Here is a 25,964-nt window from a genome sequence, read left to right as displayed (position 1 = left end):
TTGAACTAAACAAGCCAAGTTTCTGCCTAAGCCATCTAACTTTGTAACGTTCTGCCTATACAAGGCAGGATACACCACAAAATATACCTTCTAGACCCTCTATGAAAGCGTTGGATAGAATTGCTCACAATGTAAACAAGCAAGATCAAATGACAACCCAAAGTGTATTAAATAGAAAGCACCGAAAATCAATATATACAAAAATGTGTGTGTGTTCCAGTCCAATGTTGTGTATGTGTGTGCGTTGAATCGGCCTTACCGGTAAGCCGTTTTAAGTCCGTGCACACGATGAGGAACAGCGATCTCCAAGGTGAAATAATCCAGCAAGTATATCTCCACAAAGAGTCAAACAGTCAGTCAATGACAGCCAAGCCGTGTAGTGCGATCGATCGCTAATCCAAAAGAGCAATAGAGTAAAGTTGCTCCCGAATGCCGGTAAGCCGGCTCCCTTTAACGGAAGTGAAGTTGATCAGCTGAAGTATGACGTCACGGGAATTCCCAGGTGTAACGATCAAGACTCTCGCTCAGAAAAAAACAGTAAGACCAACACTCGACAGGGGCAACAAAAACCCAGGGATTCTTTAATATAAGAACATCTGACATGTATAACTCTTTAATTAGTTTAATAAGCCGTCTTCTAAATATCCCCTTTATGTGGCCACGCTACAACTTTACTATTTGCCAAGTTCTAGTCGTTAACTTGGGCCCCTGTTCATGTTTCACGTATCAAATTAAGGTTTTAGCTTCTGTCTGTTTGAGGCTTTACATTCAACTTTATGGCTGGACTAGCATAACTGCATATACTGATGCCCAAACCCCTCTGAGGTCACTCGTTGGCTTTTTTACAGTCACGCAAGTATAGAATCATATCTTGGGATAAAGGATTGGTTGATACTGAATTTTGTTTATTCATTTATTTTTAAATTTCAGGCTAGTCCCAGTAATGTAGACTGCTTTCATTTAAGCATTAATCCCTTAACTGTTGTATCCCAACTAGGTAGCTGTCCAAGGCCTTGTTTACACCTGGTACTAAGAAGCATTTTTGTAAATCGGATCACAAGTGGACTGGTGTAAAAAAGGGGCTTTTTATTTTTTTGAGCTTGTCTATTTTTGGCCACTTCCAGAGGTAGTCCAACACATTCGACCAGATTGCTTTCATAGAGTAGATGCTCATGTGGCTGAATGTGTTCGAACAGCCGCAAAACGGTGTACTCTACCGCCTACTGACCTAGTACGTGAACATTTTAAGAAGTGCGCTAGCAGGTGTGATTTAAACTTTCTTCAAATATACAGGCCTGTTGCCATGGGAAAACTATGATGTGTTTCAAAGAAGAAAAAAACAATCCAGAATAGCTAACACATCTAATATAAAAAAGGCTGAATTCAGAATGGCAGAAATAGTACTAGCATACTATTCTGAATTCAGCTCAATGTGGTTTTATGTATGTTCAAAAGGGAAAAATTGACTTAAGAAACAATAGAATCACCTAGTTGCATAAACTCCCACTCGTGCAAGTCTGGAGAATCATGACTTAATGAAGAGGGTGGGATTATCATTAATTAGCCAAAGTCTGTAAAAGCACCAAAGGGCAGCACCTCAGCAGTGTGACTAGCTGTTGAACAATGGCAGGAAGTTGGTGTGCTGTTCAGTCTCTGGCACTTTGTGTTTGGTTCTGTGCTTTCAGCCATGCTGTTCCGAAGTGGAGTGATCTGCCCCAGAATCCTCAAGCTCTGATGTTCCAGCAAACTAACCAGCGGTTCCAAAAGCCAGCTCAACAGAAAGCTAGTCAACGGTTTCCTCAGCAGGTTCAAAAGCCATTTAAACAGCAAGCTAGTCAACGGTTTCCTCAGCAGGTTCAAAAGCCAGTTCAACAGCAAGCTAGTCAACAGTTTCTTCAGCAGGTTCAAAAGCCAGTTCAACAGCAAGCTAGTCAACAGTTTCCTCAGCAGGTTCAACAGCAAGCTAGTCAACAGTTTCTTCAGCAGGTTCAAAAGCCATTTCAACAGCAAGCTAGTCAACAGTTTCCTCAGCAGGTTCAACAGCAAGCTAGTCAATGGTTTCCTCAGCAGGTTCAAAAGCCAGTTCAACAGCAAGCTAGTCAACAGTTTCCTCAGTCAGGTCAACAGTTTCCTCAGTCAGTTCAACAGCAAGCTAGTCAACAGTTTCCTCAGTCTGTTCAACAGCAAGCTAGTCAACAGTTTCCTCAGTCAGGTCAACAGTTTCCTCAGTTAGTTCAACAGCAAGCTAGTCAACAGTTTCCTCATTCAGTTCAACAGCAAGCTAGTCAACAGTTTCCTCAGTCAGTTCAACAGCAAGCTAGTCAACAGTTTCCTCAGCACTTTCAGCCTAAGCAGCCAGTGGCACAGGCAGAGCCCCTTGACAAATGTACTGTAGCTGATTATGAGCAGATTCAATGTGGACCACCTGGTATCAGTGGTGCTGAGTGTGCTGCTATCAACTGCTGCTTTAATGGAATGCAGTGTTACTATGGGAAGGCAGGTAAGAGTGTAGAGTCAATGTAGAGGCATTCATGTTAAACTGATCCTCAGCAATAACCTGCTCTTGTAACTCGTTCCAGTGACTGTCCAGTGTATAAGAGATGGTCAGTTTGTGGTAGTGGTGGCTAGAGATGTAACGCTGCCTCGATTGAGCCTGGATTCAGTCCGTCTCCTGGGTGGAAGTGATCCAGCTTGCAGTCCTGTGGGATCCACACCTTTCTTTGCTATATACCAGTTCCCTGTCACTGCATGTGGCACAAGCATGATGGCGAGTAGCTGCTTGTGGTTTTGTTCTGCATGGCTTAGAATGGACTGGATGCCAACAATGTTACTATTTGCAGGAGGACGGTGGATATGTGGTGTATGAAAACAGAATGACCTCCTCATATGAAGTGGGTATCGGACCACTTGGTTCCATTACAAGGGACAGCCATTTTGAGTAAGTGATGTATGCTTTATCATAAATGTGAATCATTGACACATGCTACAAGCTCACTGTTTGTTGTCCAGGCTTCTCTTCCAGTGTAGGTACTCTGGTACCTCTGTGGAAGCTCTGGTTGTGGAGGTCAACACCGTTCCTCCACCTCCACCAGTAGCTGCTCCTGGACCCCTCAGGGTGGAGCTTAGACTGGCAAATGGTCAATGTGTCACCAAAGGCTGTGCAGAAGGTAAGCGTTTGTCCCAAGTATGCCTAAAGCCTTTCTAAAACTCCAGTTTCTAGTTAAACACTGCATTCTTCCTCAGGGGACGAGGCGTACACATCCTACTACAGTGATGCTGATTATCCAGTTACAAAAGTCCTGCGGGAGCCTGTGTATGTTGAGGTGCACATTTTGGAGAGGACCGACCCCAACATTGTCCTGATGCTGGGACGTTGCTGGGCGACATCAACCCCCAGTCCACTCAGTCTACCCCAATGGGATCTTCTGGTTGATGGGTGAGTAAGGCCAGTCTTTATCCATCTAGTGTGCTGTAAGGCATTTCTGACTGCCTCTTTGCCTTTCAGATGCCCTTACCAGGATGATCGTTACCAGACCACATTGGTTCCAGTGGCTGGATCATCTGGTCTTCAGTTCCCGACCCACTACAAGCGCTTTGTTGTGAAGATGTTCACATTTGTAGATCCAGCATCACTGGCTCCTCTGCAGGAAACCGTATGCTCTGCAGCCTTACCTCAACCCTTAATATTAGTGCTTTTTACAGTGAATTCTATGGCTTAACCCTTTCCCCCTCTGTTAGATCTTCATCCACTGTAGTACAGCGGTGTGCCATCCCTCCTCTGGCTCCTGTGAGCAAAGTTGCACTAGGAAAAGTGAGTGCTTGCTGTAAGTTGACTTCAGGAACTGAGAATTTATTTAAATGCCCCTCATGCTTCTACCACTTTTTACAGGAAGAGACACGCCCGTCAAGACCATCTCTAGTGGGCAAACTGTGGTGTCTAGTGGACAAGTTAACCTGGTCAAGTGAATTTTAGTGTTTTAATAAACTTCATGAAACTCAACATTGTTTCTCTTTGGTATTCATTTCTGTCTGGAGTTGGATGTTTCATGACTGTTCTCAGTTTGACTTCTGCACTACTAAACCTTTTTCTTTTGTGCATTGAGATTCTTGACTTGAACTAAACAAGCCAAGTTTCTGCCTAAGCCATCTAACTTTGTAACGTTCTGCCTATACAAGGCAGGATACACCACAAAATATACCTTCTAGACCCTCTATGAAAGCGTTGGATAGAATTGCTCACAATGTAAACAAGCAAGATCAAATGACAACCCAAAGTGTATTAAATAGAAAGCACCGAAAATCAATATATACAAAAATGTGTGTGTGTTCCAGTCCAATGTTGTGTATGTGTGTGCGTTGAATCGGCCTTACCGGTAAGCCGTTTTAAGTCCGTGCACACGATGAGGAACAGCGATCTCCAAGGTGAAATAATCCAGCAAGTATATCTCCACAAAGAGTCAAACAGTCAGTCAATGACAGCCAAGCCGTGTAGTGCGATCGATCGCTAATCCAAAAGAGCAATAGAGTAAAGTTGCTCCCGAATGCCGGTAAGCCGGCTCCCTTTAACGGAAGTGAAGTTGATCAGCTGAAGTATGACGTCACGGGAATTCCCAGGTGTAACGATCAAGACTCTCGCTCAGAAAAAAACAGTAAGACCAACACTCGACAGGGGCAACAAAAACCCAGGGATTCTTTAATATAAGAACATCTGACATGTATAACTCTTTAATTAGTTTAATAAGCCGTCTTCTAAATATCCCCTTTATGTGGCCACGCTACAACTTTACTATTTGCCAAGTTCTAGTCGTTAACTTGGGCCCCTGTTCATGTTTCACGTATCAAATTAAGGTTTTAGCTTCTGTCTGTTTGAGGCTTTACATTCAACTTTATGGCTGGACTAGCATAACTGCATATACTGATGCCCAAACCCCTCTGAGGTCACTCGTTGGCTTTTTTACAGTCACGCAAGTATAGAATCATATCTTGGGATAAAGGATTGGTTGATACTGAATTTTGTTTATTCATTTATTTTTAAATTTCAGGCTAGTCCCAGTAATGTAGACTGCTTTCATTTAAGCATTAATCCCTTAACTGTTGTATCCCAACTAGGTAGCTGTCCAAGGCCTTGTTTACACCTGGTACTAAGAAGCATTTTTGTAAATCGGATCACAAGTGGACTGGTGTAAAAAAGGGGCTTTTTATTTTTTTGAGCTTGTCTATTTTTGGCCACTTCCAGAGGTAGTCCAACACATTCGACCAGATTGCTTTCATAGAGTAGATGCTCATGTGGCTGAATGTGTTCGAACAGCCGCAAAACGGTGTACTCTACCGCCTACTGACCTAGTACGTGAACATTTTAAGAAGTGCGCTAGCAGGTGTGATTTAAACTTTCTTCAAATATACAGGCCTGTTGCCATGGGAAAACTATGATGTGTTTCAAAGAAGAAAAAAACAATCCAGAATAGCTAACACATCTAATATAAAAAAGGCTGAATTCAGAATGGCAGAAATAGTACTAGCATACTATTCTGAATTCAGCTCAATGTGGTTTTATGTATGTTCAAAAGGGAAAAATTGACTTAAGAAACAATAGAATCACCTAGTTGCATAAACTCCCACTCGTGCAAGTCTGGAGAATCATGACTTAATGAAGAGGGTGGGATTATCATTAATTAGCCAAAGTCTGTAAAAGCACCAAAGGGCAGCACCTCAGCAGTGTGACTAGCTGTTGAACAATGGCAGGAAGTTGGTGTGCTGTTCAGTCTCTGGCACTTTGTGTTTGGTTCTGTGCTTTCAGCCATGCTGTTCCGAAGTGGAGTGATCTGCCCCAGAATCCTCAAGCTCTGATGTTCCAGCAAACTAACCAGCGGTTCCAAAAGCCAGCTCAACAGAAAGCTAGTCAACGGTTTCCTCAGCAGGTTCAAAAGCCATTTAAACAGCAAGCTAGTCAACGGTTTCCTCAGCAGGTTCAAAAGCCAGTTCAACAGCAAGCTAGTCAACAGTTTCTTCAGCAGGTTCAAAAGCCATTTCAACAGCAAGCTAGTCAACAGTTTCCTCAGCAGGTTCAACAGCAAGCTAGTCAATGGTTTCCTCAGCAGGTTCAAAAGCCAGTTCAACAGCAAGCTAGTCAACAGTTTCCTCAGTCAGGTCAACAGTTTCCTCAGTCAGTTCAACAGCAAGCTAGTCAACAGTTTCCTCAGTCTGTTCAACAGCAAGCTAGTCAACAGTTTCCTCAGTCAGGTCAACAGTTTCCTCAGTTAGTTCAACAGCAAGCTAGTCAACAGTTTCCTCATTCAGTTCAACAGCAAGCTAGTCAACAGTTTCCTCAGTCAGTTCAACAGCAAGCTAGTCAACAGTTTCCTCAGCACTTTCAGCCTAAGCAGCCAGTGGCACAGGCAGAGCCCCTTGACAAATGTACTGTAGCTGATTATGAGCAGATTCAATGTGGACCACCTGGTATCAGTGGTGCTGAGTGTGCTGCTATCAACTGCTGCTTTAATGGAATGCAGTGTTACTATGGGAAGGCAGGTAAGAGTGTAGAGTCAATGTAGAGGCATTCATGTTAAACTGATCCTCAGCAATAACCTGCTCTTGTAACTCGTTCCAGTGACTGTCCAGTGTATAAGAGATGGTCAGTTTGTGGTAGTGGTGGCTAGAGATGTAACGCTGCCTCGATTGAGCCTGGATTCAGTCCGTCTCCTGGGTGGAAGTGATCCAGCTTGCAGTCCTGTGGGATCCACACCTTTCTTTGCTATATACCAGTTCCCTGTCACTGCATGTGGCACAAGCATGATGGCGAGTAGCTGCTTGTGGTTTTGTTCTGCATGGCTTAGAATGGATTGGATGCCAACAATGTTACTATTTGCAGGAGGACGGTGGATATGTGGTGTATGAAAACAGAATGACCTCCTCATATGAAGTGGGTATCGGACCACTTGGTTCCATTACAAGGGACAGCCATTTTGAGTAAGTGATGTATGCTTTATCATAAATGTGAATCATTGACACATGCTACAAGCTCACTGTTTGTTGTCCAGGCTTCTCTTCCAGTGTAGGTACTCTGGTACCTCTGTGGAAGCTCTGGTTGTGGAGGTCAACACCGTTCCTCCACCTCCACCAGTAGCTGCTCCTGGACCCCTCAGGGTGGAGCTTAGACTGGCAAATGGTCAATGTGTCACCAAAGGCTGTGCAGAAGGTAAGCGTTTGTCCCAAGTATGCCTAAAGCCTTTCTAAAACTCCAGTTTCTAGTTAAACACTGCATTCTTCCTCAGGGGACGAGGCGTACACATCCTACTACAGTGATGCTGATTATCCAGTTACAAAAGTCCTGCGGGAGCCTGTGTATGTTGAGGTGCACATTTTGGAGAGGACCGACCCCAACATTGTCCTGATGCTGGGACGTTGCTGGGCGACATCAACCCCCAGTCCACTCAGTCTACCCCAATGGGATCTTCTGGTTGAGGGGTGAGTAAGGCCAGTCTTTATCCATCTAGTGTGCTGTAAGGCATTTCTGACTGCCTCTTTGCCTTTCAGATGCCCTTACCAGGATGATCGTTACCAGACCACATTGGTTCCAGTGGCTGGATCATCTGGTCTTCAGTTCCCGACCCACTACAAGCGCTTTGTTGTGAAGATGTTCACATTTGTAGATCCAGCATCACTGGCTCCTCTGCAGGAAACCGTATGCTCTGCAGCCTTACCTCAACCCTTAATATTAGTGCTTTTTACAGTGAATTCTATGGCTTAACCCTTTCCCCCTCTGTTAGATCTTCATCCACTGTAGTACAGCGGTGTGCCATCCCTCCTCTGGCTCCTGTGAGCAAAGTTGCACTAGGAAAAGTGAGTGCTTGCTGTAAGTTGACTTCAGGAACTGAGAATTTATTTAAATGCCCCTCATGCTTCTACCACTTTTTACAGGAAGAGACACGCCCGTCAAGACCATCTCTAGTGGGCAAACTGTGGTGTCTAGTGGACAAGTTAACCTGGTCAAGTGAATTTTAGTGTTTTAATAAACTTCATGAAACTCAACATTGTTTCTCTTTGGTATTCATTTCTGTCTGGAGTTGGATGTTTCATGACTGTTCTCAGTTTGACTTCTGCACTACTAAACCTTTTTCTTTTGTGCATTGAGATTCTTGACTTGAACTAAACAAGCCAAGTTTCTGCCTAAGCCATCTAACTTTGTAACGTTCTGCCTATACAAGGCAGGATACACCACAAAATATACCTTCTAGACCCTCTATGAAAGCGTTGGATAGAATTGCTCACAATGTAAACAAGCAAGATCAAATGACAACCCAAAGTGTATTAAATAGAAAGCACCGAAAATCACTATATATACAAAAATGTATGTGTGTTCCAGTCCAATGTTGTGTATGTGTGTGCGTGGAATCGGCCTTACCGGTAAGCCGTTTTAAGTCCGTGCACACGATGAGGAACAGCGATCTCCAAGGTGAAATAATCCAGCAAGTATATCTCCACAAAGAGTCAAACAGTCAGTCAATGACAGCCAAGCCGTGTAGTGCGATCGATCGCTAATCCAAAAGAGCAATAGAGTAAAGTTGCTCCCGAATGCCGGTAAGCCGGCTCCCTTTAACGGAAGTGAAGTTGATCAGCTGAAGTATGACGTCACGGGAATTCCCAGGTGTAACGATCAAGACTCTCGCTCAGAAAAAAACAGTAAGACCAACACTCGACAGGGGCAACAAAAACCCAGGGATTCTTTAATATAAGAACATCTGACATGTATAACTCTTTAATTAGTTTAATAAGCCGTCTTCTAAATATCCCCTTTATGTGGCCACGCTACAACTTTACTATTTGCCAAGTTCTAGTCGTTAACTTGGGCCCCTGTTCATGTTTCACGTATCAAATTAAGGTTTTAGCTTCTGTCTGTTTGAGGCTTTACATTCAACTTTATGGCTGGACTAGCATAACTGCATATACTGATGCCCAAACCCCTCTGAGGTCACTCGTTGGCTTTTTTACAGTCACGCAAGTATAGAATCATATCTTGGGATAAAGGATTGGTTGATACTGAATTTTGTTTATTCATTTATTTTTAAATTTCAGGCTAGTCCCAGTAATGTAGACTGCTTTCATTTAAGCATTAATCCCTTAACTGTTGTATCCCAACTAGGTAGCTGTCCAAGGCCTTGTTTACACCTGGTACTAAGAAGCATTTTTGTAAATCGGATCACAAGTGGACTGGTGTAAAAAAGGGGCTTTTTATTTTTTTGAGCTTGTCTATTTTTGGCCACTTCCAGAGGTAGTCCAACACATTCGACCAGATTGCTTTCATAGAGTAGATGCTCATGTGGCTGAATGTGTTCGAACAGCCGCAAAACGGTGTACTCTACCGCCTACTGACCTAGTACGTGAACATTTTAAGAAGTGCGCTAGCAGGTGTGATTTAAACTTTCTTCAAATATACAGGCCTGTTGCCATGGGAAAACTATGATGTGTTTCAAAGAAGAAAAAAACAATCCAGAATAGCTAACACATCTAATATAAAAAAGGCTGAATTCAGAATGGCAGAAATAGTACTAGCATACTATTCTGAATTCAGCTCAATGTGGTTTTATGTATGTTCAAAAGGGAAAAATTGACTTAAGAAACAATAGAATCACCTAGTTGCATAAACTCCCACTCGTGCAAGTCTGGAGAATCATGACTTAATGAAGAGGGTGGGATTATCATTAATTAGCCAAAGTCTGTAAAAGCACCAAAGGGCAGCACCTCAGCAGTGTGACTAGCTGTTGAACAATGGCAGGAAGTTGGTGTGCTGTTCAGTCTCTGGCACTTTGTGTTTGGTTCTGTGCTTTCAGCCATGCTGTTCCGAAGTGGAGTGATCTGCCCCAGAATCCTCAAGCTCTGATGTTCCAGCAAACTAACCAGCGGTTCCAAAAGCCAGCTCAACAGAAAGCTAGTCAACGGTTTCCTCAGCAGGTTCAAAAGCCATTTAAACAGCAAGCTAGTCAACGGTTTCCTCAGCAGGTTCAACAGCAAGCTAGTCAACAGTTTCTTCAGCAGGTTCAAAAGCCATTTCAACAGCAAGCTAGTCAACAGTTTCCTCAGCAGGTTCAACAGCAAGCTAGTCAATGGTTTCCTCAGCAGGTTCAAAAGCCAGTTCAACAGCAAGCTAGTCAACAGTTTCCTCAGTCAGGTCAACAGTTTCCTCAGTCAGTTCAACAGCAAGCTAGTCAACAGTTTCCTCAGTTAGTTCAACAGCAAGCTAGTCAACAGTTTCCTCATTCAGTTCAACAGCAAGCTAGTCAACAGTTTCCTCAGTCAGTTCAACAGCAAGCTAGTCAACAGTTTCCTCAGCACTTTCAGCCTAAGCAGCCAGTGGCACAGGCAGAGCCCCTTGACAAATGTACTGTAGCTGATTATGAGCAGATTCAATGTGGACCACCTGGTATCAGTGGTGCTGAGTGTGCTGCTATCAACTGCTGCTTTAATGGAATGCAGTGTTACTATGGGAAGGCAGGTAAGAGTGTAGAGTCAATGTAGAGGCATTCATGTTAAACTGATCCTCAGCAATAACCTGCTCTTGTAACTCGTTCCAGTGACTGTCCAGTGTATAAGAGATGGTCAGTTTGTGGTAGTGGTGGCTAGAGATGTAACGCTGCCTCGATTGAGCCTGGATTCAGTCCGTCTCCTGGGTGGAAGTGATCCAGCTTGCAGTCCTGTGGGATCCACACCTTTCTTTGCTATATACCAGTTCCCTGTCACTGCATGTGGCACAAGCATGATGGCGAGTAGCTGCTTGTGGTTTTGTTCTGCATGGCTTAGAATGGACTGGATGCCAATAATGTTACTATTTGCAGGAGGACGGTGGATATGTGGTGTATGAAAACAGAATGACCTCCTCATATGAAGTGGGTATCGGACCACTTGGTTCCATTACAAGGGACAGCCATTTTGAGTAAGTGATGTATGCTTTATCATAAATGTGAATCATTGACACATGCTACAAGCTCACTGTTTGTTGTCCAGGCTTCTCTTCCAGTGTAGGTACTCTGGTACCTCTGTGGAAGCTCTGGTTGTGGAGGTCAACACCGTTCCTCCACCTCCACCAGTAGCTGCTCCTGGACCCCTCAGGGTGGAGCTTAGACTGGCAAATGGTCAATGTGTCACCAAAGGCTGTGCAGAAGGTAAGCGTTTGTCCCAAGTATGCCTAAAGCCTTTCTAAAACTCCAGTTTCTAGTTAAACACTGCATTCTTCCTCAGGGGACGAGGCGTACACATCCTACTACAGTGATGCTGATTATCCAGTTACAAAAGTCCTGCGGGAGCCTGTGTATGTTGAGGTGCACATTTTGGAGAGGACCGACCCCAACATTGTCCTGATGCTGGGACGTTGCTGGGCGACATCAACCCCCAGTCCACTCAGTCTACCCCAATGGGATCTTCTGGTTGATGGGTGAGTAAGGCCAGTCTTTATCCATCTAGTGTGCTGTAAGGCATTTCTGACTGCCTCTTTGCCTTTCAGATGCCCTTACCAGGATGATCGTTACCAGACCACATTGGTTCCAGTGGCTGGATCATCTGGTCTTCAGTTCCCGACCCACTACAAGCGCTTTGTTGTGAAGATGTTCACATTTGTAGATCCAGCATCACTGGCTCCTCTGCAGGAAACCGTATGCTCTGCAGCCTTACCTCAACCCTTAATATTAGTGCTTTTTACAGTGAATTCTATGGCTTAACCCTTTCCCCCTCTGTTAGATCTTCATCCACTGTAGTACAGCGGTGTGCCATCCCTCCTCTGGCTCCTGTGAGCAAAGTTGCACTAGGAAAAGTGAGTGCTTGCTGTAAGTTGACTTCAGGAACTGAGAATTTATTTAAATGCCCCTCATGCTTCTACCACTTTTTACAGGAAGAGACACGCCCGTCAAGACCATCTCTAGTGGGCAAACTGTGGTGTCTAGTGGACAAGTTAACCTGGTCAAGTGAATTTTAGTGTTTTAATAAACTTCATGAAACTCAACATTGTTTCTCTTTGGTATTCATTTCTGTCTGGAGTTGGATGTTTCATGACTGTTCTCAGTTTGACTTCTGCACTACTAAACCTTTTTCTTTTGTGCATTGAGATTCTTGACTTGAACTAAACAAGCCAAGTTTCTGCCTAAGCCATCTAACTTTGTAACGTTCTGCCTATACAAGGCAGGATACACCACAAAATATACCTTCTAGACCCTCTATGAAAGCGTTGGATAGAATTGCTCACAATGTAAACAAGCAAGATCAAATGACAACCCAAAGTGTATTAAATAGAAAGCACCGAAAATCAATATATACAAAAATGTGTGTGTGTTCCAGTCCAATGTTGTGTATGTGTGTGCGTTGAATCGGCCTTACCGGTAAGCCGTTTTAAGTCCGTGCACACGATGAGGAACAGCGATCTCCAAGGTGAAATAATCCAGCAAGTATATCTCCACAAAGAGTCAAACAGTCAGTCAATGACAGCCAAGCCGTGTAGTGCGATCGATCGCTAATCCAAAAGAGCAATAGAGTAAAGTTGCTCCCGAATGCCGGTAAGCCGGCTCCCTTTAACGGAAGTGAAGTTGATCAGCTGAAGTATGACGTCACGGGAATTCCCAGGTGTAACGATCAAGACTCTCGCTCAGAAAAAAACAGTAAGACCAACACTCGACAGGGGCAACAAAAACCCAGGGATTCTTTAATATAAGAACATCTGACATGTATAACTCTTTAATTAGTTTAATAAGCCGTCTTCTAAATATCCCCTTTATGTGGCCACGCTACAACTTTACTATTTGCCAAGTTCTAGTCGTTAACTTGGGCCCCTGTTCATGTTTCACGTATCAAATTAAGGTTTTAGCTTCTGTCTGTTTGAGGCTTTACATTCAACTTTATGGCTGGACTAGCATAACTGCATATACTGATGCCCAAACCCCTCTGAGGTCACTCGTTGGCTTTTTTACAGTCACGCAAGTATAGAATCATATCTTGGGATAAAGGATTGGTTGATACTGAATTTTGTTTATTCATTTATTTTTAAATTTCAGGCTAGTCCCAGTAATGTAGACTGCTTTCATTTAAGCATTAATCCCTTAACTGTTGTATCCCAAAAAGGTAGCTGTCCAAGGCCTTGTTTACACCTGGTACTAAGAAGCATTTTTGTAAATCGGATCACAAGTGGACTGGTGTAAAAAAGGGGCTTTTTATTTTTTTGAGCTTGTCTATTTTTGGCCACTTCCAGAGGTAGTCCAACACATTCGACCAGATTGCTTTCATAGAGTAGATGCTCATGTGGCTGAATGTGTTCGAACAGCCGCAAAACGGTGTACTCTACCGCCTACTGACCTAGTACGTGAACATTTTAAGAAGTGCGCTAGCAGGTGTGATTTAAACTTTCTTCAAATATACAGGCCTGTTGCCATGGGAAAACTATGATGTGTTTCAAAGAAGAAAAAAACAATCCAGAATAGCTAACACATCTAATATAAAAAAGGCTGAATTCAGAATGGCAGAAATAGTACTAGCATACTATTCTGAATTCAGCTCAATGTGGTTTTATGTATGTTCAAAAGGGAAAAATTGACTTAAGAAACAATAGAATCACCTAGTTGCATAAACTCCCACTCGTGCAAGTCTGGAGAATCATGACTTAATGAAGAGGGTGGGATTATCATTAATTAGCCAAAGTCTGTAAAAGCACCAAAGGGCAGCACCTCAGCAGTGTGACTAGCTGTTGAACAATGGCAGGAAGTTGGTGTGCTGTTCAGTCTCTGGCACTTTGTGTTTGGTTCTGTGCTTTCAGCCATGCTGTTCCGAAGTGGAGTGATCTGCCCCAGAATCCTCAAGCTCTGATGTTCCAGCAAACTAACCAGCGGTTCCAAAAGCCAGCTCAACAGAAAGCTAGTCAACGGTTTCCTCAGCAGGTTCAAAAGCCATTTAAACAGCAAGCTAGTCAACGGTTTCCTCAGCAGGTTCAACAGCAAGCTAGTCAACAGTTTCTTCAGCAGGTTCAAAAGCCATTTCAACAGCAAGCTAGTCAACAGTTTCCTCAGCAGGTTCAACAGCAAGCTAGTCAATGGTTTCCTCAGCAGGTTCAAAAGCCAGTTCAACAGCAAGCTAGTCAACAGTTTCCTCAGTCAGGTCAACAGTTTCCTCAGTCAGTTCAACAGCAAGCTAGTCAACAGTTTCCTCAGTCTGTTCAACAGCAAGCTAGTCAACAGTTTCCTCAGTCAGGTCAACAGTTTCCTCAGTTAGTTCAACAGCAAGCTAGTCAACAGTTTCCTCATTCAGTTCAACAGCAAGCTAGTCAACAGTTTCCTCAGTCAGTTCAACAGCAAGCTAGTCAACAGTTTCCTCAGCACTTTCAGCCTAAGCAGCCAGTGGCACAGGCAGAGCCCCTTGACAAATGTACTGTAGCTGATTATGAGCAGATTCAATGTGGACCACCTGGTATCAGTGGTGCTGAGTGTGCTGCTATCAACTGCTGCTTTAATGGAATGCAGTGTTACTATGGGAAGGCAGGTAAGAGTGTAGAGTCAATGTAGAGGCATTCATGTTAAACTGATCCTCAGCAATAACCTGCTCTTGTAACTCGTTCCAGTGACTGTCCAGTGTATAAGAGATGGTCAGTTTGTGGTAGTGGTGGCTAGAGATGTAACGCTGCCTCGATTGAGCCTGGATTCAGTCCGTCTCCTGGGTGGAAGTGATCCAGCTTGCAGTCCTGTGGGATCCACACCTTTCTTTGCTATATACCAGTTCCCTGTCACTGCATGTGGCACAAGCATGATGGCGAGTAGCTGCTTGTGGTTTTGTTCTGCATGGCTTAGAATGGATTGGATGCCAACAATGTTACTATTTGCAGGAGGACGGTGGATATGTGGTGTATGAAAACAGAATGACCTCCTCATATGAAGTGGGTATCGGACCACTTGGTTCCATTACAAGGGACAGCCATTTTGAGTAAGTGATGTATGCTTTATCATAAATGTGAATCATTGACACATGCTACAAGCTCACTGTTTGTTGTCCAGGCTTCTCTTCCAGTGTAGGTACTCTGGTACCTCTGTGGAAGCTCTGGTTGTGGAGGTCAACACCGTTCCTCCACCTCCACCAGTAGCTGCTCCTGGACCCCTCAGGGTGGAGCTTAGACTGGCAAATGGTCAATGTGTCACCAAAGGCTGTGCAGAAGGTAAGCGTTTGTCCCAAGTATGCCTAAAGCCTTTCTAAAACTCCAGTTTCTAGTTAAACACTGCATTCTTCCTCAGGGGACGAGGCGTACACATCCTACTACAGTGATGCTGATTATCCAGTTACAAAAGTCCTGCGGGAGCCTGTGTATGTTGAGGTGCACATTTTGGAGAGGACCGACCCCAACATTGTCCTGATGCTGGGACGTTGCTGGGCGACATCAACCCCCAGTCCACTCAGTCTACCCCAATGGGATCTTCTGGTTGATGGGTGAGTAAGGCCAGTCTTTATCCATCTAGTGTGCTGTAAGGCATTTCTGACTGCCTCTTTGCCTTTCAGATGCCCTTACCAGGATGATCGTTACCAGACCACATTGGTTCCAGTGGCTGGATCATCTGGTCTTCAGTTCCCGACCCACTACAAGCGCTTTGTTGTGAAGATGTTCACATTTGTAGATCCAGCATCACTGGCTCCTCTGCAGGAAACCGTATGCTCTGCAGCCTTACCTCAACCCTTAATATTAGTGCTTTTTACAGTGAATTCTATGGCTTAACCCTTTCCCCCTCTGTTAGATCTTCATCCACTGTAGTACAGCGGTGTGCCATCCCTCCTCTGGCTCCTGTGAGCAAAGTTGCACTAGGAAAAGTGAGTGCTTGCTGTAAGTTGACTTCAGGAACTGAGAATTTATTTAAATGCCCCTCATGCTTCTACCACTTTTTACAGGAAGAGACACGCCCGTCAAGACCATCTCTAGTGGGCAAACTGTGGTGTCTAGTGGACAAGTTAACCTGGTCAAGTGAATTTTAGTGTTTTAATAAACTTCATGAAACTCAACATTGTTTCTCTTTGGTATTCATTTCTGTCTGGAGTTGGATGTTTCATGACTGTTCTCAGTTTGACTTCTGCACTACTAAACCTTTTTCTTTTGTGCATTGAGATTCTTGACTTGAACTAAACAAGCCAAGTTTCTGCCTATACAAGGCAGGATACACCACAAAATATACCTTCTAGACCCTCTATGAAAGCGTTGGATAGAATTGCTCACAATGTAAACAAGCAAGATCAAATGACAACCCAAAGTGTATTAAATAGAAAGCACCGAAAATCAATATATACAAAAATGTGTGTGTGTTCCAGTCCAATGTTGTGTATGTGTGTGCGTTGAATCGGCCTTACCGGTAAGCCGTTTTAAGTCCGTGCACACGATGAGGAACAGCGATCTCCAAGGTGAAATAATCCAGCAAGTATATCTCCACAAAGAGTCAAACAGTCAGTCAATGACAGCCAAGCCGTGTAGTGCGATCGATCGCTAATCCAAAAGAGCAATAGAGTAAAGTTGCTCCCGAATGCCGGTAAGCCGGCTCCCTTTAACGGAAGTGAAGTTGATCAGCTGAAGTATGACGTCACGGGAATTCCCAGGTGTAACGATCAAGACTCTCGCTCAGAAAAAAACAGTAAGACCAACACTCGACAGGGGCAACAAAAACCCAGGGATTCTTTAATATAAGAACATCTGACATGTATAACTCTTTAATTAGTTTAATAAGCCGTCTTCTAAATATCCCCTTTATGTGGCCACGCTACAACTTTACTATTTGCCAAGTTCTAGTCGTTAACTTGGGCCCCTGTTCATGTTTCACGTATCAAATTAAGGTTTTAGCTTCTGTCTGTTTGAGGCTTTACATTCAACTTTATGGCTGGACTAGCATAACTGCATATACTGATGCCCAAACCCCTCTGAGGTCACTCGTTGGCTTTTTTACAGTCACGCAAGTATAGAATCATATCTTGGGATAAAGGATTGGTTGATACTGAATTTTGTTTATTCATTTATTTTTAAATTTCAGGCTAGTCCCAGTAATGTAGACTGCTTTCATTTAAGCATTAATCCCTTAACTGTTGTATCCCAACTAGGTAGCTGTCCAAGGCCTTGTTTACACCTGGTACTAAGAAGCATTTTTGTAAATCGGATCACAAGTGGACTGGTGTAAAAAAGGGGCTTTTTATTTTTTTGAGCTTGTCTATTTTTGGCCACTTCCAGAGGTAGTCCAACACATTCGACCAGATTGCTTTCATAGAGTAGATGCTCATGTGGCTGAATGTGTTCGAACAGCCGCAAAACGGTGTACTCTACCGCCTACTGACCTAGTACGTGAACATTTTAAGAAGTGCGCTAGCAGGTGTGATTTAAACTTTCTTCAAATATACAGGCCTGTTGCCATGGGAAAACTATGATGTGTTTCAAAGAAGAAAAAAACAATCCAGAATAGCTAACACATCTAATATAAAAAAGGCTGAATTCAGAATGGCAGAAATAGTACTAGCATACTATTCTGAATTCAGCTCAATGTGGTTTTATGTATGTTCAAAAGGGAAAAATTGACTTAAGAAACAATAGAATCACCTAGTTGCATAAACTCCCACTCGTGCAAGTCTTCTTCTTCTTCTTGCTTTTTTACGGCGGATCGCAGACAGATATGTGCATTACCGCCACCTATCTAGGAAATGGACCATTGACACAACTATAACCTCTATTTACCCGCACAGAGGCTTCATAGAGTTTCATCCGGCGCTGCGTGTTCAGCTCCTCCGTCTACTCTCAGCCCCCATGACAGGTAGAAGAAGAAAAAAAAAATAAAATAAATAAAACCCCTAATTTAAATGCGCTTATTTAACCCAGTATTTCCCAAATATTCTACCATTAGATTTATTATACTCCTATCTGACTTTAATACATTTTGAATAGTGAACTTAACTCCTATATTATTTAATTCCTCCTTCAACTCTTTCCTTTCAACATTATATCTCCTACAGTGCATTACTACATGCTCAACTGTTTCACTAACTTCACATGCCTCACATAAACCTGTTGGACTCTTACCTATTAAATGCAATGTACTATTCAATCTTGTATGTCCCAATCTTAATCTTGTAATCATATTCTCCTCATACCTACACCTACCTGATACTCTTCCTTTACCCACTATTGGCTCTATTTGATGCATATGTCTACCTTTTATTTCATTATCCCAATATTGCTGCCATATTTTCAGAATATTTTTTTTAATAATTGACTTAATTTCTGATCTACTAAATAAAATCGGTATATCTACTATATCTCGTTCTATTGCCTTTTTTGCTAATGCATCAGCCTCCTCATTACCTCTCAGCCCAATATGTGCTGGAACCCACAAAAACTGTACTTCTAAACTAGCTTGTTTGATTGAATATAATTCTTGAATTATCTCTATTACCATATCCTGTCTTGTTTCTGACTTCATCTCCTTCAAACTTATTAGAGCTGAACTACAATCTGAACATACTACTGCCTTGGATATTTTAACTTCCCTAATCCACCTTATTGCCATAATTATTGCAAACATCTCTCCAGTATACACCGATAAACAATCTGATATCCTTTTATTCTTATACACTTTAACCTTTGGAATAATGAATGCAGAACCCACATGATCAGTTTTTGGATCTTTTGATGCATCTGTAAAAATGTGCATATATTCCCCATATCTTGACCCAATATACTCCCTTACATTATATACTTCTGTTTCATATGAACCTTCCTTTTGTCTTTTTTCTAATAAACTTAAATCTACTTCTGGTTGGGGCATAACCCATAATGGTACTGGAGATAATGGAATTATTGGAGCATATCCAACCTCCTCCAATCTCATATCTCTAACTAATTTCCCCACACTCCATCCAAAACTATTACCCTCTTTCTTCTCATGTTCCCAGCTAGGACTCATTACCTTCCTTGTTGGATGATCCTCTCTCTGTCCTCTCAAATTTGCCCAATAAGATGCCATTAATTGCTGTCTTCTTATCTGCAATGGCATTTCACCCATCTCTACCTGAAGAGCCGAAACTGGAGAAGTTGGATATGCTCCGCAGCAAATTCTTAATGCTTGAGATTGAATTCTTTCTATTTTAACTAAATGAGATTTATTTGCAGAACCATATACAATACAACCATAATCCATTATAGATCTTATCATAGATATATATATAGTTTTTAAAGCCAATCTATCTGCTCCCCATTCCTGACCTGAAATACATCTCATTACATTCACAACTCGCTTACATCTTCCCACCATTTTCTCAATATGCTCTTTCCAAGTTAATCTAGTATCAAACCAAACTCCTAGAAATCTTACTGTACTTACACGCTCTAATTCTTTTTTGTATAATTTTAACTTAACATCCATATTCCTCCTCATTTTAGTAAAAACTATTATTTTTGTCTTTTCCACTGAAAACTTAAAACCATTTTCCCCTGACCACTTTTCTACTTCATTTAGCGCACATTGCATTTTCTTTATGTTATACTCTATATTCTTTCCTCTAAACCAGATAGCCCCATCATCAGCAAACAATGATTTCCCCATACTTCTATCAATCCTTAAAAAAACATCATTAATCATAATAATAAATAAAAGTGGACTTATTACACTGCCCTGAGGTGTACCATTATCAACTAGTCCACTTGAAGATATAGCTCCACCCACCTTTACTCTAATACTTCTTCCAATTAAAAACTCTTTAATCCAATTATACATTCTTCCTTTTATACTCATCTTCTGTAACTTTATTAGTAACCCCTCTTTCCACAACATATCATATGCCTTTTCTATATCAAAGAAAACAGCAATAACACTTTCCTTATTTATAAATGCCTTTCTTATTTCATCTTCTAAAAATACTATTGGATCCATAGTCCCTCTTCCACACCTAAACCCACTTTGATAAGAAGAAAACCAATTCATTTTTTCCAAATGATAAGTCAATCTATCAGTTACCATTCTCTCCATTACCTTACATAAATGAGAAGTTAAAGCTATTGGACGATAATTTATAGGATTACTTGGATCTTTCCCAGGCTTTTTAATAGGTATAATTAATGCTTCCTTCCAACTTTGGGGAATTATACCTTCCATCCATATTCTATTATAAAATGTTAAAATCACTTCCATAGAAATTTCACTAAAATGCTTCATCATACAATAACTAATTCCATCCACTCCTGTAGTAGATTGTTTCATTCTTCTTACTGCATTCTTTAATTCACTCATAGAAAATGATACATCTAACAAATTATCTTCAGACTCTTTTTTCTTCTTTATTTCAGAATATTCCTTCATCACACACTCTCTCATTTTCTTACTCTGTTCAGTCAAATTCTCTGAGCTATTTACTTTAATAAATGCCTTTAAAAACATTTCCACTTTATCTTCATCCTCCACAGCTATTTCTCCCTCCATACTTAAAACTGGATATCCATTACTCTTTTGAATCCCTTTCATTTTCTTAATCATGCCCCATACCTCCTCTACTGGTGTATTCTTCCCTATTTCATCACAATAAGCCATCCAATACTCTTTCTTAGTTTTCCTTACAATCTTCCTTACCTCAGCTTGTGCTCTTTTATACTCTATTAAATCTTGAAAATTATGAGTTTTCTTAACTATCCTAAATGCTTTCCTTTTCCTTCTTATTGCACTTGCACACTCTTCATTCCACCACGGAACTATCTTATTCTTCCTACCTCCTTTCCCTTTTGGTATATATTTATTAGCTGCTCCTTGAATGGCATAAACAATATCATCACTTATCATTTCTACAGATCTATCTGATTCTATTATAATATTCTTTAATCCCTCTTCACTCAGACTCATGAATTCTTCCCAATTCGCTTTATCAAACCTCCATCTACCAATATTTCCTTGACTCACCTTACTTACTCTCACATTTACACTAACATATATCATTATTGGATAATGATCACTTCCAATAGTATCTTGTCGCAATATTTCCCACTCAGCACTCCCTGCAATTGAATCAGACACCACTGTTAGATCTAGCACAGACTCTTTACCTGTAGCCACATCTACTCTAGTACTACCCCCATCATTCAGACATACCAAATTCCTCCGATCTATCAAATCTTCCATCACCATTCCATTACAATCTGTCACTAAACCTCCCCATAACATACTCTGTGCATTAAAATCCCCACACCAAATCACCCTCTCTTCATTAAGACCCTCTATTTGTTCTAACTCACTCAACACTAATTTCTTACAAGGATTATAAAAATTTATTATTACATACTTTTGTCCATTCACCCATACCTCCACTACAACATACTCTTGTGCTACACCTTTACCTAATGATCTATATTGCATGCCTTCCTTAATCAGAGTAATACACCCTCCACCATTACCCTCCTCTCGATCTCTCCTCTCACTCACATATCCTTTAATAACAAAATCAAATCTAGGTTTAAGCCATGACTCTTGTATACATATCAAATCCGGTTTAACTTCCATCTCATTAATAACACTTTTAAACTCCAATCCATTAGCCACAAGACTTCTAGCATTCCATTGTAAAATTAAAATCATCCTCCTATCCAAACCATGCTTCCTGACTTGACTGTGTCTCATTAATCAGCCCATCCCTAACCATTACCCATGTTATGTCCTTTACTCCCAAGAATCTCTCTGCTGCCTTGACTATAATTTGAATCTTAGCTGTCTTCTTTTCAGTTTGTGCAGTACAATTAATTACTTCAGCTATGAACAGCAAGAAATTAACTTTACTTACAATCATTGTCTCTTCTGTAATCCTATCTTCCACCTCTGATGTTTCCTCACTTCTCCTCTCTTTTTGCACATCCCTCTCTCTTTCTTTCTCTTTACTCCTTGTATCAACCACTTTAACAGCTTCTGCATATGTTATATTCCTCTTAGCTCTCTCATTCTGTACCTCAATTACTCTCTTTCTCACCTCACATCCTCCATACGCAACACTATGATCCCCTCCACAGTTACAGCATTTTGGTCCTGCTCCTTCACATTTGCCATAATCATGCTCCCCCCCACATCTTGCACATCGTTTCTTAGCCTTACACACCATAGCCACATGCCCGTATTTTTGACAATTATAACATCTTAATGGAGGAGGCACAAAAGGCCTTACTGAGTAACTGATAAATCCAAGCTTGACCTTATCCGGCAAAATTACTCCATCAAACCTAAGCTCCACCGAAAGGCTCTCCACTCTATTCCCTTCTCTGTTCATAAACAATCGCCTAGCACCAACTATTTCCCCTCCGCTGATGTTACTTTTAAGTTCTTCCATAGATACTCCTAATGGCACTCCAGATATTACTCCACTTACCCACTGTCTCTGTCCTACAATCTTACTACTCACCACTTCCTGCTTACACATTACTTTAACTTTCAACATTTTCTTTTTTTGCTCTTCACTATTACAAACCACCATCAAATCTCCATTGCTTAACACTTTTGCAACCTTAATTTCTCCTACTACCTTCCTCAACTCTTTTGTTAATGCAATTGGACTTACCTTTTGTATTCCACCATCCTCTTTAAATTTCAATATTACCTTCAACTCATCCAAATTTACATTCCTCACCTCCTGTTCATTTCCACTTTCACCTGAACTTCTTACCTCTATCTGATGTTTTTTCTTTCTTTTCTTTGTACCTACATCTTCCCTTATATCCATATTCCTCTCTTCTCCTGTCTTTCCTAACTCCATTTGATCATCTTCCACATCCGTATCATCAACACTAACTAGTGTCTCTGGTCCATTTCCATTATAATTTTTCTTATATTTTGACATAATCGATTTCGCTGCGTTTGCCGCCATCCATCAAACAAAAATCACTCCACGCTGTTTCCTGTGCCTCCTCCCCTCGTGCAAGTCTGGAGAATCATGACTTAATGAAGAGGGTGGGATTATCATTAATTAGCCAAAGTCTGTAAAAGCACCAAAGGGCAGCACCTCAGCAGTGTGACTAGCTGTTGAACAATGGCAGGAAGTTGGTGTGCTGTTCAGTCTCTGGCACTTTGTGTTTGGTTCTGTGCTTTCAGCCATGCTGTTCCGAAGTGGAGTGATCTGCCCCAGAATCCTCAAGCTCTGATGTTCCAGCAAACTAACCAGCGGTTCCAAAAGCCAGCTCAACAGAAAGCTAGTCAACGGTTTCCTCAGCAGGTTCAAAAGCCATTTAAACAGCAAGCTAGTCAACGGTTTCCTCAGCAGGTTCAAAAGCCAGTTCAACAGCAAGCTAGTCAACAGTTTCTTCAGCAGGTTCAAAAGCCAGTTCAACAGCAAGCTAGTCAACAGTTTCCTCAGCAGGTTCAACAGCAAGCTAGTCAACAGTTTCTTCAGCAGGTTCAAAAGCCATTTCAACAGCAAGCTAGTCAACAGTTTCCTCAGCAGGTTCAACAGCAAGCTAGTCAATGGTTTCCTCAGCAGGTTCAAAAGCCAGTTCAACAGCAAGCTAGTCAACAGTTTCCTCAGCAGGTTCAACAGCAAGCTAGTCAACAGTTTCTTCAGCAGGTTCAAAAGCCATTTCAACAGCAAGCTAGTCAACAGTTTCCTCAGCAGGTTCAACAGCAAGCTAGTCAATGGTTTCCTCAGCAGGTTCAAAAGCCAGTTCAACAGCAAGCTAGTCAACAGTTTCCTCAGTCAGGTCAACAGTTTCCTCAGTCAGTTCAACAGCAAGCTAGTCAACAGTTTCCTCAGTCAGGTCAACAGTTTCCTCAGTCAGTTCAACAGCAAGCTAGTCAACAGTTTCCTCAGTCAGGTCAACAGTTTCCTCAGTCAGTTCAACAGCAAGCTAGTCAACAGTTTCCTCAGTCTGTTCAACAGCAAGCTAGTCAACAGTTTCCTCAGTCAGGTCAACAGTTTCCTCAGTTAGTTCAACAGCAAGCTAGTCAACAGTTTCCTCATTCAGTTCAACAGCAAGCTAGTCAACAGTTTCCTCAGTCAGTTCAACAGCAAGCTAGTCAACAGTTTCCTCAGCACTTTCAGCCTAAGCAGCCAGTGGCACAGGCAGAGCCCCTTGACAAATGTACTGTAGCTGATTATGAGCAGATTCAATGTGGACCACCTGGTATCAGTGGTGCTGAGTGTGCTGCTATCAACTGCTGCTTTAATGGAATGCAGTGTTACTATGGGAAGGCAGGTAAGAGTGTAGAGTCAATGTAGAGGCATTCATGTTAAACTGATCCTCAGCAATAACCTGCTCTTGTAACTCGTTCCAGTGACTGTCCAGTGTATAAGAGATGGTCAGTTTGTGGTAGTGGTGGCTAGAGATGTAACGCTGCCTCGATTGAGCCTGGATTCAGTCCGTCTCCTGGGTGGAAGTGATCCAGCTTGCAGTCCTGTGGGATCCACACCTTTCTTTGCTATATACCAGTTCCCTGTCACTGCATGTGGCACAAGCATGATGGCGAGTAGCTGCTTGTGGTTTTGTTCTGCATGGCTTAGAATGGATTGGATGCCAACAATGTTACTATTTGCAGGAGGACGGTGGATATGTGGTGTATGAAAACAGAATGACCTCCTCATATGAAGTGGGTATCGGACCACTTGGTTCCATTACAAGGGACAGCCATTTTGAGTAAGTGATGTATGCTTTATCATAAATGTGAATCATTGACACATGCTACAAGCTCACTGTTTGTTGTCCAGGCTTCTCTTCCAGTGTAGGTACTCTGGTACCTCTGTGGAAGCTCTGGTTGTGGAGGTCAACACCGTTCCTCCACCTCCACCAGTAGCTGCTCCTGGACCCCTCAGGGTGGAGCTTAGACTGGCAAATGGTCAATGTGTCACCAAAGGCTGTGCAGAAGGTAAGCGTTTGTCCCAAGTATGCCTAAAGCCTTTCTAAAACTCCAGTTTCTAGTTAAACACTGCATTCTTCCTCAGGGGACGAGGCGTACACATCCTACTACAGTGATGCTGATTATCCAGTTACAAAAGTCCTGCGGGAGCCTGTGTATGTTGAGGTGCACATTTTGGAGAGGACCGACCCCAACATTGTCCTGATGCTGGGACGTTGCTGGGCGACATCAACCCCCAGTCCACTCAGTCTACCCCAATGGGATCTTCTGGTTGATGGGTGAGTAAGGCCAGTCTTTATCCATCTAGTGTGCTGTAAGGCATTTCTGACTGCCTCTTTGCCTTTCAGATGCCCTTACCAGGATGATCGTTACCAGACCACATTGGTTCCAGTGGCTGGATCATCTGGTCTTCAGTTCCCGACCCACTACAAGCGCTTTGTTGTGAAGATGTTCACATTTGTAGATCCAGCATCACTGGCTCCTCTGCAGGAAACCGTATGCTCTGCAGCCTTACCTCAACCCTTAATATTAGTGCTTTTTACAGTGAATTCTATGGCTTAACCCTTTCCCCCTCTGTTAGATCTTCATCCACTGTAGTACAGCGGTGTGCCATCCCTCCTCTGGCTCCTGTGAGCAAAGTTGCACTAGGAAAAGTGAGTGCTTGCTGTAAGTTGACTTCAGGAACTGAGAATTTATTTAAATGCCCCTCATGCTTCTACCACTTTTTACAGGAAGAGACACGCCCGTCAAGACCATCTCTAGTGGGCAAACTGTGGTGTCTAGTGGACAAGTTAACCTGGTCAAGTGAATTTTAGTGTTTTAATAAACTTCATGAAACTCAACATTGTTTCTCTTTGGTATTCATTTCTGTCTGGAGTTGGATGTTTCATGACTGTTCTCAGTTTGACTTCTGCACTACTAAACCTTTTTCTTTTGTGCATTGAGATTCTTGACTTGAACTAAACAAGCCAAGTTTCTGCCTATACAAGGCAGGATACACCACAAAATATACCTTCTAGACCCTCTATGAAAGCGTTGGATAGAATTGCTCACAATGTAAACAAGCAAGATCAAATGACAACCCAAAGTGTATTAAATAGAAAGCACCGAAAATCAATATAT

At 42.2% G+C, this 25,964-nt stretch overlaps 4 protein-coding genes across 4 annotated transcripts; all 4 read left to right on the top strand.

Moving 5' to 3' along the window:
* Window positions 1–288: 288 nt before the first annotated feature.
* On the top strand, window positions 289–3,966 carry LOC309482315 (zona pellucida sperm-binding protein 4-like; the record flags this gene model as incomplete). Its single annotated transcript, XM_082147662.1, has 9 exons — window positions 289–310; window positions 2,396–2,500; window positions 2,580–2,767; window positions 2,841–2,938; window positions 3,010–3,167; window positions 3,244–3,436; window positions 3,506–3,653; window positions 3,739–3,811; window positions 3,890–3,966. 9 exons carry the CDS (start codon window positions 289–291, stop codon window positions 3,964–3,966), a joined length of 1,062 nt encoding a protein of 353 aa, XP_082003788.1.
* Window positions 3,967–4,400: 434 nt separating this feature from the next.
* LOC309482314 (zona pellucida sperm-binding protein 4-like) lies at window positions 4,401–13,836 on the top strand (the record flags this gene model as incomplete). Its single annotated transcript, XM_082147661.1, has 14 exons — window positions 4,401–4,422; window positions 6,424–6,528; window positions 6,608–6,795; window positions 6,869–6,966; window positions 7,038–7,195; window positions 7,272–7,464; window positions 7,534–7,681; window positions 7,767–7,817; window positions 7,918–7,976; window positions 9,828–9,935; window positions 10,999–11,156; window positions 11,233–11,425; window positions 11,495–11,642; window positions 13,732–13,836. 14 exons carry the CDS (start codon window positions 4,401–4,403, stop codon window positions 13,834–13,836), a joined length of 1,734 nt encoding a protein of 577 aa, XP_082003787.1.
* A 644-nt stretch (window positions 13,837–14,480) lies between these two features.
* LOC309482313 (zona pellucida sperm-binding protein 4-like) lies at window positions 14,481–15,971 on the top strand (the record flags this gene model as incomplete). Its single annotated transcript, XM_082147660.1, has 8 exons — window positions 14,481–14,505; window positions 14,585–14,772; window positions 14,846–14,943; window positions 15,015–15,172; window positions 15,249–15,441; window positions 15,511–15,658; window positions 15,744–15,816; window positions 15,895–15,971. 8 exons carry the CDS (start codon window positions 14,481–14,483, stop codon window positions 15,969–15,971), a joined length of 960 nt encoding a protein of 319 aa, XP_082003786.1.
* Window positions 15,972–23,025: 7,054 nt separating this feature from the next.
* Window positions 23,026–25,650, top strand: LOC309482312 (zona pellucida sperm-binding protein 4-like; the record flags this gene model as incomplete). The annotated part of the gene is made up of 9 exons (XM_082147659.1): window positions 23,026–23,208; window positions 24,094–24,184; window positions 24,264–24,451; window positions 24,525–24,622; window positions 24,694–24,851; window positions 24,928–25,120; window positions 25,190–25,337; window positions 25,423–25,495; window positions 25,574–25,650. 9 exons carry the CDS (start codon window positions 23,026–23,028, stop codon window positions 25,648–25,650), a joined length of 1,209 nt encoding a protein of 402 aa, XP_082003785.1.
* Between the last annotated feature and the right edge of the window lie 314 nt (window positions 25,651–25,964).

This window comes from Leuciscus leuciscus, assembly GCF_965113295.1.
Source record: "Leuciscus leuciscus genome assembly, chromosome: 19".
Lineage (NCBI taxonomy): Eukaryota > Metazoa > Chordata > Actinopteri > Cypriniformes > Leuciscidae > Leuciscus > Leuciscus leuciscus.
This window is presented reverse-complemented; position numbering and strand designations above follow the sequence as displayed.